General features: G+C 41.2%; 1 protein-coding gene across 1 annotated transcript in view; it reads right to left on the bottom strand.

The window, feature by feature from the left end:
* KIF5C (kinesin family member 5C) overlaps positions 1–17,800 on the bottom strand; it is a 69,017-nt gene that overhangs the window by 14,319 nt on the left and 36,898 nt on the right. The window contains exons 13-21 of the mRNA XM_009886358.1: positions 17,095–17,163; positions 13,180–13,386; positions 12,024–12,170; positions 9,482–9,670; positions 5,352–5,469; positions 4,158–4,234; positions 2,583–2,692; positions 1,624–1,725; positions 966–1,026 (exon numbers count right to left, since the gene is read on the bottom strand). Coding sequence (XP_009884660.1) covers positions 966–1,026; positions 1,624–1,725; positions 2,583–2,692; positions 4,158–4,234; positions 5,352–5,469; positions 9,482–9,670; positions 12,024–12,170; positions 13,180–13,386; positions 17,095–17,163 — 1,080 coding nt within the window. The remainder of the gene's footprint in view (positions 1–965; positions 1,027–1,623; positions 1,726–2,582; positions 2,693–4,157; positions 4,235–5,351; positions 5,470–9,481; positions 9,671–12,023; positions 12,171–13,179; positions 13,387–17,094; positions 17,164–17,800) is intronic.

The following is a 17,800-nucleotide window of genomic DNA, read 5'->3' as shown; positions in this document are numbered from 1 at the left end:
CCTGCTGCACTAATTTTTAAAACTCTAACAAAGTGAATAAAATTTTAATGTAAGATAGTTCAAAGATGTTTACTCAAAATTAAAAAAAGAAATACCATCTGGGTTTCTTCAAGCTGACGGTATCGTACTGCCTACCTCTGACTTCCAGCTGCCTTACTCACTGGGCGTACAGGGCCAATCAAGTCTACATGCAAGATCTGTAAGTATCTGACGAGTACAATTCATATTAGAAAGGTTCGTTAAATCTGTCCCTCTTATGAGTTTATTTTAACAAGGCTTATGTGTGGGGGAGCCATCAGGAGCCAAAGCTGAAAGGACCCGAATTGTTCAGCTTCAGTAATGAACTCCAACGGATCCTGAGGCCACTATAAGCTTAATTTCTAAAGCCCCTCACAAAGGAGAAAATGCTGGTTTTGACTGAATAACCATGTTATCACTTGCAAAAATCACTTTACGATGCTCCTAAACCAGCTATGGTTTTGAGCAGCTTCTGAGATCTTTGAGAAAGCTTGCATATTTTACAGACAGATAAAAATGTAGCTTCCAACAAAACTGTGCAGCAACAGCTTCGCGACTGAAGTCATCCATCATAGATTGCATTTTTAACATTGCATGCACAATATCGTATTTCTCTGCAAGCTGTTACACTGGTCAAGTTAGAGGCAGGTATGTATCACCTAATTGTAGCTACACTATTCAGTACACCAGTTATTTCAGGTGATTGGAAGGAACAAGGACAGCAAAACAAAGAGTACCGGTAGACTTATCAGTGATAGCTTATTCACAGGAGGCAACAATAATCTTAAATTTTAAAATTCAATTTCATGATTTTGGCAAAATGCACAAATTTAGCCTATTATAATATAAATTGGTCATTTTCTTGGGCACAGATAAAAGTGTTTGGTAATACATCAGTGATGACTACCTAGGGGAAAAAAGCTCAATAAAATGTAATTAAGACATACCACTGTTTCCTCCAGCCCTTTAAGATCTTCTCTTGCTTGTTCCCTTTTATCGTTAAGGAGTCTAGAAAGATCACAACATTAAACACAAATCAAAAATGTTGAAGTCATGTAAGACTGAAGAGAATCAATCAACATTCAGTTTGAGTAGGACATCTGCAGCTGTGAGCACATTGTACATCTCTTTGCACCTGTAATTACGCTTTGGACTGTCCCGAACATGCAGGTTTCTGACATGGAATGGCTGAGACACCACCTCCATTTTTTGTGTCCACACATGAAATTTTTATCTCCCATTTCCAGGAGAAGCTTTTACTCAGATGTCTGATCTATTGCCAGCCCAGCCCACTCCCCAAACCCCAACTGCTTTCTTGTTTGTTTTTGTTGTTCATAAATAAATTCAGGATTTAACACTTGCTACAATATTTCATAAAATCAGAGCTAAAAAAAATAATAATTCAGGAAGTATCAAATCCACTATTAAAAAGCCTATGATGTAAAAATGTGGTAATCATTTTATAACTGTATGTTGGCTTTGTTACTGAAATGATATTTTCAGCATGAATATTTCAACACAAATGCTTCTCACTAGGACATTTCCCGTGGACACAATAGAAGACACTATATTCAGGGACACCAGATGAGAAAACTGTTGACTTACATGAGCTTTTCCAGTTTCATTTCTCTTTCCTGGTCCTCAATTTTTAATTTATCATAATCAGCACTCAGTTTTTCTTGTTCCAGTTGCAGCTTCTGATTCATACTGAAATGCGAAAGAAAAAGTCAGTACAGCTCAGTCCTGAACGCCGTAAACAAGGGTGGGTAAATCTCCATGAACAAAACTGGGTTGGACAGAGAAAATAAAGCTGTAATTCTCTACTGAAAAATTCTGAAAGTAATTAAGCATAAAGAATCTGAAGAACAATCGCTTTTATGTGAAAATATTGGAGAATTAAAAACAGTGGTGCTTGCTTCCTTTACTTTAAAGGACACAAACTGTTCGTGCAATTTTTCTGTCCTGCTGCCCCATCTTTCTCATTTCTCTATTATTAGTCTTTGGCCACACAATAAATATGATGACAGGATGAACGCTGTATCAGGATTGCCTTGATTTTATGAACACTGACAAAAAGAAGAGTACAAGAGCAGAGAACTCAGTTTTTCAAGTGCTAGAGTATCTGACTAACAGAGTTACATTGCTGTGTCAGGCAGAAATATTCACGGTGTGAAAATGGGACACACTCGAGTCACCCAGACTCGCAGAAAGTCTGTGGCAGGACCAGTTGCTAACAAGAGGCCCTCAAAACCTTTATCTTTTCAAATCTATTCTCCTTCAAGCTCCTCTTAGCTACTGACCTGCAGGTGTGTAACATTATGCTTTCTTTTTCCTCTCTATAATTTTATAGACTTGTTAAAGCTCCACAATAAAGAACTAGGCACTGTAATCCACTGCGCAAACTAATTAGAGGGTTGGCTGTTGCATGTAAGGACAGTACCTTCTGTAAGACATCAAAATATATAGACATCAATTAAAACTAAAAAAAAACCAACCCCAAACCATCCCTACAGTGTCATGGAACAGGACAGGAACGGAGAAAGCAATGGAGCGAGTGAACATACTCTCTGATTTCATCAATTATTTTCTGCTTCTCTTCAATTTCATCCCTCAGCCTGGACAGCTGCTTCTGGTGGGCTTCCCTGTGACTCTCCATCTGCTGCTCCAGCGCCTTCTGCAGAGTGCAAAAACCAGAGCCATACGTGAAACAGAAATCAAGCAGCACACAGCTAAGCTTCCATCAGGTGTGTTAGCAAAATCAACCTATCTTTCTGGATTTGAGTGATGCTTATCAGACCAGGTTAATTCAGGAGTCGGCCTGGTAGGTCTTTCTATGATTACAAAACTGTGCATCTACTCATGCAAGCATTTAATTTTGACATTTTTTAGCAACAGATATACACCAATTTCTACTAATTTTCTTACAAAAATTACTGCATGTGGCAACCAGGGTCTTAGCACATCAAGTGCCAAGAATTATGCTGTTTTTACCAGTCCTCTCTTATTTCACCTGTTTATTCACCAAGAAAATGTATGTACAGCTATACCTCTGACAGAAGTAAAACCCGAAACACCCTCCCCCTCTCTGAGAATTGTTTATCCATTGCCCCGTTATTTAAATTCTACATTAGGTATATCTCAAGTAGTAAGAAAAACTCAATGCATCTCCTTAGATTGCTAATAAAAGATTTGCTTTGTTTTCTTCCAACTGTAAGGAATAACTGGACAACTGTTTTAATACTTTAACTTCTTATAATAGATGTAGAAGTTCTGAAGCTGACAAACCTCTATCACTATCCTTGTAAAATTCTATTTTTCCTTTTCTGCAATTTGCCACCCCATCAGAAACACAACTCACACAATATTGCCTAACATTTCTTCTTTGCATTCCAAAGGAAGAAGAAAATACTGGAAAACAGATTTATGTTTCATTATTATTTCTAGGAGGTAGTCAGAATTCCTGAAAACAGATTTATGTTTCATTGTTATTTCCAGAAGATAGTCAGAATTCTTGCCAAACTATTTGGGAAAGTGGTCTGGCCTCTTTTTTTTATCAAATTTCAGTACCTAAATTATATTAAACCCAGTGGCCTGATTCACTACTTAGCAAATTGAATTTCAGCAGAGTTCCACTGGCAAAAAATTAGACTAACATAGAGGTGAATCAGTATCATTTTTCAACCATACATAACAAAACTCTTCTCAAGTATGGATGCAATATATTGGCTCTTACATTTTGGTTATCAATTTGTGTGATTTGAGGACCCCAGGCATCTCTGACACGGCACACACAGTGCGCTGCACCTCCCTACTCTTTGAAGCTGGCTCAGCTTACACGCTGGTCTCGGCAGACACGCTCACCTCAGACACTCAGGCTATAAATTACTTTCAGACACTCCGGCTATAACTTACTTTTTTCCATAATCTGGTCAACAACCTCAATACTAGCAATTTCTCTAATTTCACATTGCGAAGGTCACTCAATTACATGAGGTCAGGTTTTCTAACAGAGGCCGGCAATTCTGGCACAGGCTGGAAGTGTTTTCTAAAAGCACACAATGCGTACAGGAAGACAAAATTACACCCTAATTATCAGCTTAATGAATGATCTCACTGAGAAATGCCGCATGCCATACTACCTTCATCTCCTCTGCATCCTGAAGCCGGGTCAGATGTTCTTTCTCCTTATCCTTGAAACTGACTTCATGCATTTTTTCTGTTGGAGACAGTTGAGAATTAACCACGCAGTTCCAGGACGTGCTCCATCCAGTCATTTAAAAAAAAACCCACAACAGTTCCTCTTTTTGTAGGGGGTAGCAGGATCAGGGGAGACAGCTTTGGAGGGGCAGAGACAGCCATGGTTTGCAGGACCCAACCTGTGACCATCCTGCCCAAACCCCCTTTTCCTTTACTAACAGCCCACGTTGTTTTCAGCCCACCCAGCACCTTTCCAACCTCCCACTGTCTCCTTAGAACCCTACTTATCACAATCCTCCTTGTCCCTTTTCACTTTCTGCTGGGAAATGGGGCCTCCAGAACCAGGTTAGCTCTTGTAAGTGGGGTAGGAAAATCAGGAGATGGAATAAAAATTCTATTCTAAAAACGTAGGAGATGTTAAATAAAAATAAAAAAAAAAGTCTTGTCACCACCTGCTGCTCCCGGAGTCAGAGAAGACCCCTTGTGCAGAAATCCAGAATAATGTTAAGGCTACTAGGTCACATTGTAATTTTACATAAACAAGGAGTTTAACAACGCTGCAAAAATTGCTTTTGATGCACATTTTCCACATTAAATCAGAAGGGGAAAAAAACAGCAATTCTTAAAATGAAGTCAGCTGGATCCTATATAGGAGCTAGGAAACACACACCTTTACTTGACCCTGGGGGAAGCAGCTTCCTTTGAACAGGGCAGGGCATGTGCCAGAGGGACAACCAAAATTAGATGGATATCCAAGAATTTTACAGAATAGAGATTTAGCCAGATTAATTGGTGCTGTTTGGCTCAAGTTGTTTGTGGTTTGTTTTTTTTTTAATTTTTATTTCTCACATAATTAAAGCACAAGGTGAAAAGCTTTTGATTCTTTTGAAAAATTAAGTTTCTCTGTATTTTGTGAATGGACAAGGCTGAAAAGGATAATTCCAGTTTTATCTAAAGTGTAGTATACTACAATGAAGTGCAATGTGCTAAATATTCTGAATCACAATTTTATGTCTTCACTGCAAAACACTAAGAGGACAATAAAAGGTTATAGGACTACTGTACATACAATACTTCAGCCAAAACTGAATTTTCTAAGATAAAAGAAACAACAACCACAAGATGCAATGTTGTACCTTGAGCACGTAATTTGGCAAGTTCTTCATTGAGAGAGTCCTGGGACTCTTCCAGCTGCCTTCTCTTCTGCTCCATATTTTGCATGTAGTCTGTAAGGGACTTGATCTTTGCTTCATGCTTTAAAGACATGGAGAATAGCAATGAGATGTGAGTACCACAGCTTGTTACCTAGGAATACAGGTACTGTCCTACATAAAGGAAGAAAAATAGAAAGCTCTCCACATCCAGAGCTGATGACTAGGAGAAAATACAGCAAAAGATCTGCAAAGGAGCTAATGGACCAAAACAGACTGGATTTTTAAAGGCCACACTTAGTAGCCCAAAACATATACTGAACAGTGCAGGGGTTAATTCCAAAACATCATGGGAAGCTCACGGCTTGGTGTTAAACAAACAACAGCAGCTTTCCAAAACCAGCTGAGCACTGGGCTTCTGAGGTGGCTTCCTGGACGCTTCAGCCTCCAGAAGCTCAGAGGGACTTTCCCCAGCCATCCTGATGATTTCTTTCTTGCTAACATCCTTTCGAAGTAGAAGGGCTTACGTTTAAATAGAAAATAGTGAAGTATGAAGAAAACATCAAAAATCGAATCAAAATTTTCTAATTTGAGGAGAAAATTAAGACACTGTCTGGGAATTACTACATCCTATTAATAAGGCCACTGAAGCACTTGTGGTTCACTGTTCTTAAAGTTCACCTTGGCAGAGAGGGGTTGAGACCTCTGGGTTGGTGCTACTGTAAAGATCAGACTTAGAGAGCAGTGATCCTTATCAGAAACAAAAATAGTTCAGACCCTCCTGGCGCCAAGGTCTCCAGGAAGGGAAGGGTGCATGCCCGAGATGCACGCTTTGGCCAATAAGTCCTTCAATAGACTTCTAAATCTGACAAGAAATTTAGTCAACTCCCAGCTTGGCTCCAAGTGTTCTGGCCCCAAAACGGAGAGTCTTGGTATGGCTCACAGCAGTGATGCACCATTTTATGGATCGGCTTAACACATTAACTGTGTAAAGCTGTGATATGGCATTGCCATTGGTAGTACCAGGCCACCGCCTTTGGACTGGGTTTTTCAAGGCCTCAGGACTGCGGCTTTGCTCTCTCTGAGCTCTTCTTGACCTGCCTGCAGCTTTTTTAATTTTACTTGGTGGATTTATAAGGTGTGTTTGCCCATTAACAAGATTTTGAGCATAACAACACCCAGCTTCCTCCCGGTTTTGAATACAGAGGGGCCTCAATATGCACCTAGCTGCAGAGCTTCCAAAATGCCAAGGCCAGGTGATCACCCGATTAGGAGTTACTTCTGCTTGGTTTCTTCGTCACATGAACATACAGTACAAATGTAGGAGAAAAAAAGATGTGGCTTTGCAGTCTCACCTCTTATATTGCCTTTTTCCACAAAGATAAGTCTCTCAAATCCTAAACCTCCATTCTCCTCTCTGTAAATAGGTACTGAGGACAAGTTAGGTCACGCTTGTGACAAACTCTGAGCATTCCAGAAAGCTCTCCACATCCAGAGCTGATGACTAGGAGAAAATACAGCAAAAGATCTGCAAAGGAGCTAATGGACCAAAACAGACTGGATTTTTAAAGGCCACACTTAGTAGCCCAAAACATATACTGAACAGTGCAGGGGTTAATTCCAAAACATCATGGGAAGCTCACGGCTTGGTGTTAAACAAACAACAGCAGCTTTCCAAAACCAGCTGAGCACTGGGCTTCTGAGGTGGCTTCCTGGACGCTTCAGCCTCCAGAAGCTCAGAGGGACTTTCCCCAGCCATCCTGATGATTTCTTTCTTGCTAACATCCTTTCGAAGTAGAAGGGCTTACGTTTAAATAGAAAATAGTGAAGTATGAAGAAAACATCAAAAATCGAATCAAAATTTTCTAATTTGAGGAGAAAATTAAGACACTGTCTGGGAATTACTACATCCTATTAATAAGGCCACTGAAGCACTTGTGGTTCACTGTTCTTAAAGTTCACCTTGGCAGAGAGGGGTTGAGACCTCTGGGTTGGTGCTACTGTAAAGATCAGACTTAGAGAGCAGTGATCCTTATCAGAAACAAAAATAGTTCAGACCCTCCTGGCGCCAAGGTCTCCAGGAAGGGAAGGGTGCATGCCCGAGATGCACGCTTTGGCCAATAAGTCCTTCAATAGACTTCTAAATCTGACAAGAAATTTAGTCAACTCCCAGCTTGGCTCCAAGTGTTCTGGCCCCAAAACGGAGAGTCTTGGTATGGCTCACAGCAGTGATGCACCATTTTATGGATCGGCTTAACACATTAACTGTGTAAAGCTGTGATATGGCATTGCCATTGGTAGTACCAGGCCACCGCCTTTGGACTGGGTTTTTCAAGGCCTCAGGACTGCGGCTTTGCTCTCTCTGAGCTCTTCTTGACCTGCCTGCAGCTTTTTTAATTTTACTTGGTGGATTTATAAGGTGTGTTTGCCCATTAACAAGATTTTGAGCATAACAACACCCAGCTTCCTCCCGGTTTTGAATACAGAGGGGCCTCAATATGCACCTAGCTGCAGAGCTTCCAAAATGCCAAGGCAAGGTGATCACCCGATTAGGAGTTACTTCTGCTTGGTTTCTTCGTCACATGAACATACAGTACAAATGTAGGAGAAAAAAAGATGTGGCTTTGCAGTCTCACCTCTTATATTGCCTTTTTCCACAAAGATAAGTCTCTCAAATCCTAAACCTCCATTCTCCTCTCTGTAAATAGGTACTGAGGACAAGTTAGGTCACGCTTGTGACAAACTCTGAGCATTCCAGAATCACAGAATGGTCAGGGTTGGACAGGCCCTCTGGACACCATCCAGTCCCACCTGCCAGAGCAGGGGCACCTCCAGCAGTGGCACAGCACGGTGTCCAGGCGGGTTTGGAATGGCTCCAGAGGGGGAGACTCCCCCACCTCTCTGGGCAGCCTCTGCCACTGCTCTGCCGCCCTCAAAGGAAAGAAGTTCCTTCTCATGTTTAGATGGAACTTCCTACGTTCAAGCTTGTTCCCACCAAAGCTCTCTGTGACTGCAGTGCAACTACAGTCAAAGAGGACAAACACCCCAGAGAGGCAGCCTGGCTGCTTTCTGCTCACTCCTTCACCAGGTCAGTGTAAGCCAACGTGATGGATGAGACTGTCCTACCACCGGCTGCCAAGACCTTTATTCTCAGCTCTGAGTTCCTGCTCCTCTCCTGCCAGCGGAAGCATGCATACAGCTGCTTTGCGAGCCAAGCCTTAATCTGCTTTACTAACGTAAGTTCCCAAGGAAAGGGAGCAGCATAGGTTGGCAGGATGACTTCCTTCAGTGGCCATGCCAGCCCAGGGTTTACTTTAAGACAGGACAAAAAGTATAGTTTTTACTTAATATTTCTGGACAGGCAATACCCTCAGGATTCCAGGCTCCCCTTAATACTAAGAAGCACGCTTACAGCTACAGCTTTATTAAGTAGAACTTAGTAAAGACATTCTGCTACAGGACAAGAGACTTATTGTTCCAGGTTTTCTTAGAATAACTGGTAGCAAAAGAAACACAGTAAACTGTATCATCTCCTTCCCTTCCTTCACATGTCCACTTCAAAGCAGTTGAGACTGTCATAGCAGTTAGCACCCTCTCCCGCAGCAGGCTGCGGAGAGCATCACTGCTTGTAACTCACCACCCACCGTGAAGCCCTCCTACCTTTGAATTTCTAACTTATATGGTAATTTTTCCATAACATATTATATCATATATTCCTGCCCAGTTATCTTGGTAGCATACTGACAGACCAGATATGGGGGACTCTCCGAATATTTTGCTAGTGAACCATACAATCACTGCTTCGTTTCTCAGGTTGCTTTTAAAGTGAAGGTACAAGATATAAATTCGTGCTGAGGAAATAATTCCAAGGAGGATTTTCAGTATTATGCCATTTTGAGATCTACAGCAGGACACAATTTTGCCACAGAATGTGCTGAAAAACATTGAGGGGGAGGAATGGGAAAAGAGAGAAAAAACAAAACAGACCGGAGAAACACCACTCTACTCCCTGAATTCTCATTTCTTGCTCCTAGCACACACATTTCATGAGGAAAGAGGCTGAGAAAGTCATCAAACCTTGCTGCAAAGGGACAAGGAAGGAGGAACAAACATACTTGTGAAATGAGGAGCTGGCAAGCTGCAAGCTCCCTCTCGCTGGCATTCATCTTCCTGTTGGAATCTATCTGGGCGCTCTCCAACTGCTTGCTGCGGTTCACCAGAGACTTCACCTCAGACTTCATCTTGCTGATGTAAAGCCGTGCCATGGTGAACTCCTCCTCAATCACCCCGTTCACATCTGCTAACTAAACACACAGAAGATTGCAATCTTGAAGGTGTGGTTCTTACAGGTAAGTCAATGCAAAGCAGTCTTCCTGCTGTGAAACTCGTGTCTAGAGCTAGGAAGCACCCACAGACCTTCACGTCACCTTAAAGATGCTATACCACTCTGTTTCTTACAATCTTCACTGATAAGCCCCAAAAGTGAGAAATTAAGTCTTGCACTCACAGTGTGCTTCATCAATTTAGTGGTTCAACATCTAAAGTAATGAAGGCTGCCATAAAGGCAAGAGCATATTTTGGAGAAACCTTCTCATGTCATCAGAACAGGAAATTTTCCTTCTTTCAAGCAGCTGAAAGCTGAGGAGCATTTTCAAAATACTCCTTAAAGAAGTCTCCTCTTGAAGGGTTGTGCTTCTTCAATAAGGAGCTGTAAGACAGACACAGGTCTGGAAATCTCACCTGGCAAGAGGAAAGTAACTGCTCTCATCTGTAAATATGAGTGTCATTCTATTTATACATCATTTCCTTCCCTGCTTTAACATGGTGCCTTATACTTGCATGTCTCTCTCTTCATCCTTTTTCAACTACTTAATTCATGTAACCACTGACGAGCTATGAAGATTCTCGTTGAGTGAGCATATGGCCAGCAACTTCATCTGCTTTTTGCCTTTTTCCCAGCACCGCCAAGGGGAAGGTAACACATGCTGTAGCTTCTCCCAACAGCCTAAAAAACTCGACTGCTTCCAAAACCCTCAGTCTGGTCTGAAACTAAACACACTTTGAGAAGATGCTAATTGCCAACAAATTTGAAATTATTCTTCTAAAAGCTTTTCAATCTGGCCTTATTTACGCTGACAGCTGTCCTGTAAAATGCTGACATCTTAGTTACTATAAAAATTTGTATCAAACGGACTCCACCTCCATTTTCAAAGATTTCCTCCTATAGTTCCTATTGCAACGGCCACCAGAGGTTGCTGTAACATCTAGCAAAGCCTGGTCTTGTCTGGAATCTGCATAACCACATCAGACAACAGGGATCGTGTCCCAGTAAGAGCAGGCTGGAGCATCTGCTGATCTAAGGGGGCTTTAGCTGAATATCAACAACTCTCAGTCTCCACCTGCATATACTCACTTTTGCCTTTTACCTCTGAAAAAGTTCGGGAAAGATCATTACTGAAAAACTGAGAAGTGAACAAAAAGCAAGAAAATGGAATACATTTAAAGTAAAATACATACATCTTGAGAATCAATTTCTTAACCAGTCTTAGCAACTGCTCTTTTTCACACGGTGCTAATGTCATCTTATCTGTCTGTTTCAAGTCACCAGGAAGATTTTCCAGGCCATGAAAAGTTTCCATCAGAGATGTGCTATTTAACGACTCTACAAATACCTTGCCTGAGGCTTAGCATTTTGTTCATCTACAACACGAGAAGCGTGATAAAGTGAGTAGCCACCTCCTTTACCATGTCTGTAAACCCAAGAGCCAGACAGAAGACAAATTTCAAAGCAAAGCTGGCCAAAATTTGTGCCACCTCCAGGCATGTTCAGATGTCTATTGCTTCAACCACCTTCACTCCCATTCTTACCTCAGAGGAAAAGTCTATTGCTTCAACCACCTTCACTCCCCTCTGCAATTGATCCTCTGCAATTTCTCCTTTACAAAGGTCATTAGTCGATACACAAAAGTGAAGCTGGTCCTACTGTCATGTAAATGTTTATGTGGTATCTAGCACAAATTTACCAATGCTGGAAATCAGTACATTTAAAGCATCTTGTGTTCAAATGCACAAACAAAAGTGTGGGCTCTTCGATGAAGCCAGCCACTGTCGAAAGGCAATAAACACCAGAATGCAGAAAATACAATTTCCACGCAGATCTTTTTATTCAGGTGCCCTGGACAGCCATCAGTACAGACCTCTGGCTTTGAGAACTGATCACCTTCAGCTACACAACAGTTTTAGGACAAACTTGAAACAAAAAGGTAGCCACACAAACCCCAAATCTCACGAATAAAGATTATTCAGATTCTGGGAATACCGGATCATGCCAGCTACTGGAGGAGTAGGGCTACATGTGTATTGTTTTGGGGGGAACTCAGTCCCCCCTTACCCCCCTTAATAAATGCATCAACACACAGATGGGCTGCGTTCGTCTGGCCTCAAACACTGAGCTGGGAATAAAAGTGGTATTTGTGTGCGCAGACACTGACCATCTCTGACCAGACAAAGATCTCTTCAGTATTTTGCTCTGCCCCCCAGCGAGGATTTCAACCGCAGCGTCCTGGGAGGAGGACTGCTGTATCACACATATTCCATGTCAAATATTTTTATACTGCAGGAGGTGTGGGGGGCAAGCAATAAAGATAGCCAACTTACTGTTTTAACATCGTTAGTACCAATGATTCCTCCAATCTCTCCCAGGTCCTTAAGCAGCAAGTTCAAGATTTCTGTAGCTCTCTTCTTCTGATGGTTACTGAGCTCCTGCAACTGGCCCAGCTCCCTCTGGGTCGCTGTCAGGGCACTCTGAAAAGGTTTAAAAACAAAAGTTACTGTCCCCTCTGCAGACTGAGTGTCAGTTCTGTGATATCTACGTCACATGGTATCGTCTTGTATTTTCCTGAACATGCCTACTGGCTCAAAGGACTGACACGTACAATTCCACCTTGCCATAATCCACTTTCACAACTCACTTGCTAACAAGGCTACTTTAGATCTATTAAATGTAGTAAATCCTGTAAGAATCTTATTTGCATAATACATGGCCAAGAAGGTTAATCACAGAGAAAGAGGTATAGAAGGATATAAAACTCTTTTTTTTTTTTTTCAAATGGATTTCATAGTAATCTGTTTTACTGAAGCAGGTAACAAAGTATTCCATGAAAACAGACCTGTTAACAACAGCTTCCTCAATTTGTATAACGAATTACAGAACAAGGACGTATTAAGCTAGTAAGCCAATCTTGATTTTTCTCAGATGAGATTTTTTTCTCTAAGATTAGTAAACAACAGCTGAAAAAGCTGATTTTTTTTCTGATTTCTTCCTTGAAATCTCCTGACCCTGTACAAAATTCCTGCTCCACAGCGCAGAGTCCAGAAAATTGTAAAATACTGCAATTTGTGTAATGCAGATTTTCACATGTTTCTTGGCATAATACAATTTTTAAATAACCAAAACACAGAACAGCCAGTTCTCACATTCAGTTCAGTTGCTGCTATGGTGTGCAAAATACAGAGGTTGCCAGAGTGCCACAATCTGCCATCAGCTTCCACAGAGCAGTTTCTGAATTACCTTAATTTTATCATTTAATTAAGATAGAAGAGAGAGGGCAGCATCAGCAAATACGGATCTTTTAACAGCTTCTCTGCAACTCCAGTTTTTAAACTCCATGATAACATACTTGGCAGCAGGATCTGAAAGATTCTTGAAATGGCAGAGGCCAGCAGTTATCTGGGAATGCCTATGGAAATCTTTAGGGGAGGCGCAGAGTTAGGGGCGAGGAGGGAACCAGCACTATAAACCGCTCGCTCTTACACTCTTTTGTGCCAGCTCATCAGCCAGCTGCTCGTTGGCCCTTGTTTTGTCCTCCACTTCTTGGGATTTCTGGTCATAATTGACAGCTAATTCTTCCAGGGCTTGAAGGACCTCTTTCACTTCATCTTTCGCTGCTTCGTTCTCAATCTGGAGACGGGTCAGCTCCTCTTGAATTTTCTCATAATCTCTCCTAGTGGAGGCCAAAAGCTGGAAACCAGATATCACAGAAGCGTTACGTCACCCAAGAACTCATTCAAAAGACAACATTGAAAAGGGCAAAAAACGGACAAAAAGAGTGTGAGCACGCAACTGTGTGTGCAAGGAAAAGAAAGCAGGAGAGAAGAAATCCTGCTATTCTACCCGAAGCACCATCAGTTTCAGCATAAATGTATTTGAAGGAAGCAAAAAAGGCTCTGAACTTCAACGAAAAGAAAAATCTTAATCAAATCCTATTATGACACAAGACTGAGGCAGAGGAACTTATTTTAAACAGTACCAGAGCTCCAAATAAATTTTCTGCCCTCAATCCAATGCTGTAGCTAGGACCAAAAAATACCACAAAGTAAAACGTTTAAACACAGACGCACAGCTTTGAACTGAACCAAGTAAAAGGGCTCTCTGAGACAGTCTCAAAGATCTTGTGGCCTTAGAGAAATACTTTGATAGGCAAACCTATGATGATTACTCTTAGTTATCATCTGAAGCATGATGCTGAAGACAGATTAGACGTTCGTATTTGCTGAGGCAAAATATTAACTAAAGAAGAAAATACAGACTTCACACATACTAGCGAGTATTTCCAATTTGTAAAACTTATTAAATTTACTCTTTGCCTGCTACTCAGAGAGATGCTGAAGCTTCAGTGACAGTGCTGATTGTAAAAGGTCAGTCGCATGGTCCTCTCCCTTGCGCTTGCACCACTCAATCTGCATTCAGATGTTCAAGTCTTGAAAATTCAGCTATTGGGTTCTTAGCACAAAATCAGACTCAACAGCAGTCATATGCTGCAGAATTATGTGAAAATAAATAAAAGGTGCCACCTAACATTTATTGCTAATATTGTACTTTCAAAAACAATAACAAAATCAGGACCTAACATTGCATAAAACCATAAAATATAGAACAACAACATACAAAACTAGTGCATGAGATACACGGCAGCATTCACGCTCATCCTAACCGCAAAGTTTGGACATTCATGCACATATCTCACTTATTTCCAAGCCTTCCTATGTATGGATCAGTATAATACTACTGTACTGCAGCTTTCTTGGACTGTAGAACAAAATCTGCCCTCCTGAAGTGTGCTGGGTGGACTTCTCCTGACCTGTCCCACCACTGCCCGCTGGCTCCCAGGCCATGAAGAAGGTGAGTGCGAGACCCCAAGCTAAGCAGAAACTTCTCTCTAAAACAGACTACCTAAAAGGAGAATGTCAGAGAAGACATTGCTTTTTTTGGCTCCGAGTGCTAATGGAAAATAGGAAACCAACCAGGCAGCTTCAGACACTGGCACGTGCCCAAAGTGGCGAAGAGAGGATTCAGATGTAAGGGAAATTTATCTCACTGGTAATGCTGCAGCCTCAGAAGTGCACTCACGTTACGGAAAAACCCACTGAATTGCCAAAGCCAGATGGCATGTAAATATTTAAACAACAAAATAGCTTAAAATAATCTTTCTACTAAACACAGATGGAACTATTATTTACATTTACTTAAGAAATTTTCTGTGTGAATATTACTGTGACTTCAAGTAAAGGGAAGTGTTATATATCACCTAGAGCATAAACATAGCTCTCCAGAAGATTCTTGTTGGTATAATGTGGAAAAATATACCAAGATTTTGAAAGGCTATTAATAACACATTATACCGATCAGATGTAAACAAAGGGAAGGAGATGATGGCTGCAAAACTTCGCGGATCTGCTCACAGCACATGAGATGCAAGGGTGGGAGATTCGGAATCCCCCCCAAAACACACACCCTAAGAAACAGCCAGTGGTGAAAAGGTACCAAAAGATACCAGTACCAGCACAATGCCATCTGTGGCAGGCCTTAGATTTATAATTAACCTGCTAGCTTAATCAAGCAGAAGAAAGTACTCTGGTTAATTAGGGGGAAGCAGAGTGAGGCAGCTGCTCTGCTGCGCATCTATCACGGAGCTAATCACAGGCTCTAAGACAGAACAGGTAGATGACTCCCACAGCGCAAGTGAAGCTTACGTGGGGAAGACAAAACCTTGAAAAATTAATTCAGTTCCCTTAAAGAAGAAAACAAAAACATCATCTTTCAAAGGCAAGAGATGGACAAGCTTATCAGATGAACCAGCTAAAATCCTTCTGAACAAGTGGTGCAACATCAGCTGCAGAGACTTCTGTAAGTCAGCAAAGCTAAACTAGAATGTGTGCCAAAATGGGAAAAAGCGGTCTGTAAGGCAAGGATTAGAGGCCACTGAAAACTTGATTCATCTTCCAGATGTAACATTGAGTATGGAACACAGAGGGTGGGGAATAAGCCAGCGTACAGCACACTCCCAAATATGTAACACAAAGAAAGGAATGCACACCACTCAAAAAACAAGACACAAGAAAAACCATAGGGGAAAAATAAGCTTTAGATGAGAACGCTGATGTAAAAAAAAATGGGAGAAGTAAGACGATGTAAATAACACACATCCAAAAATAATGTCGCTGAGAATGCATAACATTCTGTTACACTTGCATAGCCACAGACATGGGTAGCACGTAATAGAGAATAATCATAAGAAAGTTGTGGCAAGTGAATGAAGAACTTAATCATGGAGTAAAATAAAGCTGCAGGTAATTCCTGCAGTGAGGATAAGTCCCCAAAGGTGGCAGGTGAGTCACGAGTGCCGAGTAACAGCCATTTTCATACACTGTTCTCTCCCTGCTAAGGAGCCAAACCTTGGAAACCCTTTCTGAGGACTTGATTAAGGAATCGTTTTTCAATTACAAGAGAGGTCTCACACCCAAAACCAGCAGCCAGCACAACGCTGCGCTCCAACTGAAGTGGCTCGGGCAGCTGGGAGAGGCACTCTCCCAGGGAATCACGGCAGCGTTTCCTGCAAAGAGAGACCAACGTTTTGGAACACTAATGACGAGTGAACCGCCACACCAGGATGATACTGTTCGTCTGAATGATCCTCCTCCAGTCTCCTGCAGTTTGAAAACCAGCATAAAACCATCTTCTAAGAAATATCACAGCAACATTTGGGGAACTTGGTAATTTAGTGTTATTGCCAAATTTTACATCTTCAAAACCTCTCGTAAACAAATAACAGATAAGGAAATGACTTGACTGTAAGTTTAGTGATCATATTCCCCATCCAAAAAACCACATTCATTTTATGGACAGAAAAAATGAAATAAAATGTAAAAACTAGCCAATCCAAGATTTTAAAGCAAATCTGTGGCAGCACTAATAATCAATTTTTCAGTCTTACAGATTTCGCACAGTACTGTCTCTAATTGCTAAAATAATGAACATCAGTAATTTATTACCAGGAGTTACATTTTTGCTGTCAAACTAGGAAATCTGTTAACCTCCTACAGTCTGTAGTGTCTGGACACCTGAAAGGATACAGACATATTGAGAAACACATTTGAAGTGAAAAAATACTGGCGATGCTCCTACCTTTGTACCTTCAGCATCACTTCCCAGCAGGATGGTATGCTATTATAAGGAGTTATCAAGGCTTAATGCTCTTCTGAGGATATTATGAAATCTGAAATTTAAACCTAGCTGTCACACAGGTTTCTCTTACCTATTGAATTTTAGCCAGTTAATATGAACATATCTAGCCAACAACTGTGACAGAATCACTAAACAAGAGGCTCATAAGCAAAAGGTAAGCGGTTTTAGTTTTTCTTTTTCTTTTTTTTTTTTTTAGGTTTTTACCTCCTCTTGATCCAACATTTGCTGCTTTAGCTTTTCAGCCAACTGGCTCTGCTGGTTGATTTCATCATCCTGCAATGAAATAGGGTTGGAGATTTTTAGTTTCTTTTGACAGTTCTCGTTTGGTCGCTTTTATTTCCCCTTTCTAGAAAAGAAGCAAGAATAATGCCGTAGCAAACCTTGTGCAGGTTTGAGTGGTATGAGGAGAGAAAAATATACATACACAGGGCTACACAGTAAAAGCAATGTATACGTGCAGTTGTCTCTGGTATATAACTAAGCAGAGGTGTCCCTGATGGTAACCAAGACACTGATGTGATCAGATTTGCACCTTATAACTTCCAAGAGATTTTGCCAACATATGCGATGTTTTACAGCTGTACAAATACATACAGACACACCCCTCTTACTCTGTCCCCAAATTTCAGCTGAAGAGAGACCATTAGAGACAGATTTATTAACCAATTACAATTTACAGCTAGCTCTGAACTGCTTTAGTGAAAGAGGAAGCCCGAACCACAACACAGAACTTGGACCCTCAACCGCAGAATTTGTGTTTTCCTACTCCATCACAGCCATTGAAGCAAATAACTGCCAGGTAATGCACAGCCAGGCATCCAGTTTTACCGGCATTTCAACTTCCTTGTGAAGACAGCATCCTCATGGGTAGGAATTGATGTTAAATACAGAAAAGAAATGATGATGGACT

The sequence above is a fragment of the Charadrius vociferus genome, unplaced genomic scaffold (genome assembly GCF_000708025.1).
Source record: "Charadrius vociferus isolate BGI_N301 unplaced genomic scaffold, ASM70802v2 scaffold35, whole genome shotgun sequence".
Lineage (NCBI taxonomy): Eukaryota > Metazoa > Chordata > Aves > Charadriiformes > Charadriidae > Charadrius > Charadrius vociferus.
The sequence above is the reverse complement of the archived record's forward strand: the minus strand, read 5'-3'. Positions and strand labels throughout refer to the sequence as shown.